The sequence below is a fragment of the Arachis duranensis genome, chromosome 1 (assembly GCF_000817695.3).
Source record: "Arachis duranensis cultivar V14167 chromosome 1, aradu.V14167.gnm2.J7QH, whole genome shotgun sequence".
NCBI lineage: Eukaryota > Viridiplantae > Streptophyta > Magnoliopsida > Fabales > Fabaceae > Arachis > Arachis duranensis.
The window spans coordinates 20877920-20881863 of NC_029772.3; the positions used below are offsets into that span (position 1 = coordinate 20877920).

At 41.8% G+C, this 3944-nt stretch overlaps 1 protein-coding gene across 1 annotated transcript; it reads right to left on the reverse strand.

Moving 5' to 3' along the window:
* Nucleotides 1-685: 685 nt before the first annotated feature.
* Nucleotides 686-1018, reverse strand: LOC107482422 (uncharacterized). Its single transcript, XM_016102907.1, has one exon. It carries the CDS (start codon nucleotides 1016-1018, stop codon nucleotides 686-688), a length of 333 nt encoding a protein of 110 aa, XP_015958393.1.
* Between the last annotated feature and the right edge of the window lie 2926 nt (nucleotides 1019-3944).

Consider the following 3944-nt stretch of genomic DNA (forward strand, 5'->3'; position numbering starts at 1 on the left):
TAAATTGAGGCTTGGCGCTAAACGCCCAGCTGGCATTTAGCGCCCCATGAGGTATAAGTGCCTAGAGAAATATACCCATCATGGGCGTTAAACGCCCACCTAGTGTTAAACACCCTCCTGGCGTTTAGTGCCAAGGCACTCGAGTGAACTGTTTTTCAGGGTATTCTGCTTCTCCTTCAGAGTCCTCCTATCCCTGTTCTGCACACTTTGCACGATGACAAACAAGATTAAACCAAGGAAAACTATGAATAATAAGAATAATAAAAATCAACGATAAAGAAAATACACTAAAAGAAAAAACAAAGGATACTCAGTGTTGGGTTGCCTCCCAACAAGTATTTTTTTACTATCACTAGCTTGACGGTCAACTCCCACTAGGGAGGGGGTGATCATAGGTGCTCAGCTCTTCACCTCTTGCTGTGAACTTCTTCCTTGTGCTCTCATGGATTAACTCAATATGCTCAAGAGATAGGAACCTGTTCATGGTATAAGGCAGGATTGGACTTTAAGTAAACACCACCTTCATTCCAGGTGAGGAATCTTTAATGGGGATCTTCTTGTTCCTCCAACCCTTAGGTACCTTCTTCTTATGGCTCTCCTCCTTAGTGGATGATGCACACCTAACACCAAACTTAGGTTTGATGTCAGGGCAAATGATCTTGACTCCCACCAAAGGAGGTTTGAGCTACGAACTTTGCTCTACCTCAGTCAAAGGTCCTTGTAGGCTCGAATTGGTGAGTTCACTCTTCATACCAGTGCCTCCATCATCAGACTGATGGGAGGGTCTAAAATCCTTGAATACCAAGTAGTCCTCATGCATCCTCAGAACCAATTCACCTTGCTCCACATCAACCAGAGCTCTCTCAGTGGCTAGGAACGGCCTTCCTAGGATGATGGAGCTATTCTTATCCTCTCCCATATCAAGGACTACAAAGTCTGCATGTAGGAAAAGATCTTCAACCTTGACCAAGACATTCTTCACTACACCATGTGCCAGTTTTAGAGATTTGTCTGTCATTTGTAATGCTACTCTTGTTGGCTGTGCCTCTTGGATTTATAGCTTCTTTATTACAGACAAGGGCATCAGATTAATGCTTGCAACAAGATCACATAGGGCTTTGTCAAAAGTGATGTTCCCAATAGTACAGGGGATTTAAAAGCTCCCAGGATCTGGCATCTTCCTTGGCAACTTGCTTTGAATTAATGTACTGCATTCCTTGGTTAGGACCACTGTCTCATCTCCCTTTAAAGTCTTCTTCTTAGAGAGGAAGCTCTTTATGAAATTAACATAGGGAGGCATATATTCCAGAACATCAACAAAAGGAATATTGATTCGCAACTATGAGAACTATGAGAACTGCTTATCCTTGGTCTCGTTTTGGAGTTTCTAGGCATGTACCTTGGTACCCTCAGTCTTGCTGGTTTCTCTGACCCCTTAGCAACTTGTACTTCCTCCACCATCTCCGGTTCAATTCCTACGGTGACGGCCTTGCACTTTTCTCTTGGATTAGTCATGGTGTCACTAAGAAGAGTGTTAGGAGATCTCTCAGGTATTTACTTACTTAACTGACCTACTTGTACCTCCAAGTTCAGAAGTGAAGCTCTAGTCTCCTGTATAAAACTGTAAGTGCTCTTACAGAGTTCAACAACTATAGAGGCTAAGTCAGGAGTACTCTGAGACTATGTGGACGCCTGTTGTGGCTGAGAGGCTAGAAATTGACGGTTATTAAAATTATTCTGATTAAAATCGCCCTAAGAATCGTTGAAGTTTGGTTGCCTCTGAGATTGGTCTCTCCACCCAAAGTTGTGGTGATTCCTCCATCCCTGATGAAATGTCTTAGCATAGGGATCATTATTGGAATTTTTGGAAGAGTTGTCCATGAGTTTAACCTACTCAGGAGTATACTGGCCATAGTCATTGGTCTCACCTTGATGGAAGCCACTGCTCATATCATAAGAAGCATCCTGTGTAACACCCTAATTAGCCTAAGCCTTACCTCGCGCCGTAAAGCAAAGGTTAATAAGAGATTACGACAGTTCTAAGCTCATACATGTCATATATAGAAGGAATTATTAATATCTAGAAGCCCGATGAAGAATATAGCTCAAAATAGGATTTGAACAGTGCAAAATGTACTGATGAAGCTACTAGCTTAAGGCACAAGATATAGAGATGATATAACAAAATAAATAGAGTGTAATATCATAAGAATCTAGCCACGGCTCGCACAGTTTAAGCCGGCTAGCCATATACAGACCATATAGAAACCTGACAGTTTGAAAACAGCTTATACAAGTTTTTCTCTCATAATACAAGCCTCTAGGCAAAGACAAAATAGAAAAGGAGAGATGTATAAACAAAATGAACCAAAAAGACTCCAAAAGAATCCAAGATCCTCCGCTGCTGTCACCATCCAAAGCAACTCACCGAGGTGAGTTGCGACCTGCATCTGAAAAATACAACAAAGATATGGTATGAGAACCAGAGGTTCTCAGTATGGTAATAGTTCCCAGTGATGTAGGATATAAGACCCCAAGACGCCAAAGGCAATCCTAAACTTCATATCCATCACCAGATTTAACTTAAAGTATTCTAAAACAATTAAGCATAATATACCAACTTTGACTTAAATAAACCAGGTTATCTATCTTAGGGGATTTCTATTCTACTCAAACACCACTGTTCCACAGCCTTCACCAACCGATCCTCCATGCGATCCCATTGCCAACACCTTCCAAACATCCTCAATCCCAGCAGAAAACACAAGTAATATACAATGCAAGTAAAACACAAGTAGAAGCATATAAGGCAATTAATTCAGATAGCAAGTAAACATGTTATTCAATTAGGCAAGCCATTACAAGTAAACAAAGCATACAAACAGATAGAAAATGCATATGATGAATGCCTGCCCTATTGGCCGTGATATCACATTGTCGGTTCAACTACCAACCCGACACATCTCCATGGAGACGTCGCCCTTCAGATTTCTCATATGGAAACCTCCGAGATATAGTGCCCAGATCACTGTCCAGGTACTGGCGCCTGCACGCCCTATAGATCTGAAGGGATGCGAGCGGGATACTCTGCCTCAAACCTCACATTTCAACGTAAGCGGGATTAACCACCGTCCTTACGCCACCGCCGCTACCTCGACAGGCGGGATTAACCACCGTCCCTGCCAAGCGTATAGCGTCTCATAATATCATATAAAAATATTATTTCAGTGGTTTTCAAAAATATTTTTAGTATACAGAGATCCAACATCTCAATCCGAGTCCCCGACTCATTTCAACCACTGTCCATTCATAACTCAGTTTCCAATACCAATAGTTCATCATTCCTCATCTCATATATTAATCATCCTTTACCTAACGTCAAACCCTTCCTAGCACACCAAAAACCTAGGCCTCCGTTTTCTAATTTATCATAAATTCAAGTACTTGAACCCTTAAGTTCTATCCCATGTTCTAATACTCATAACTAGGCCTAACAATCTTAAAATGGTGTTAAAGAAGCTTACAACCTTGTTAGGAAGGTAAAATAGTTGAAAAACAAGTAAATTTGAGAAACAGGACGTGTGCGGCCGCACAGGGGCCTGTGCGTCGCACGCCCAGGAAATTTTAAAATGTGTGCGTAAGCACAGGGGTGTGCGTATGCACAGGTTGCAAAACTTTTAGAATCTGTTCACTCGCACAACCCGTGTGATAGCGCGAAATTGTGAACAATACTTTTCACAACTCTCATAATCCCCGGTCATGAACCCCAAAAACTTGGTGTTCAATACCATGGCATTACACAACTTCGCACAACTAACCAGCAAGTGCACTGGGTCGTCCAAGTAATAAACCTTACGCGAGTAAGGGTCGATCCCACGGAGATTGTTAGTATGAAGCAAGCTATGGTCATCTTGTAAATCTTAGTCAGGCAAACTCAAATGGAT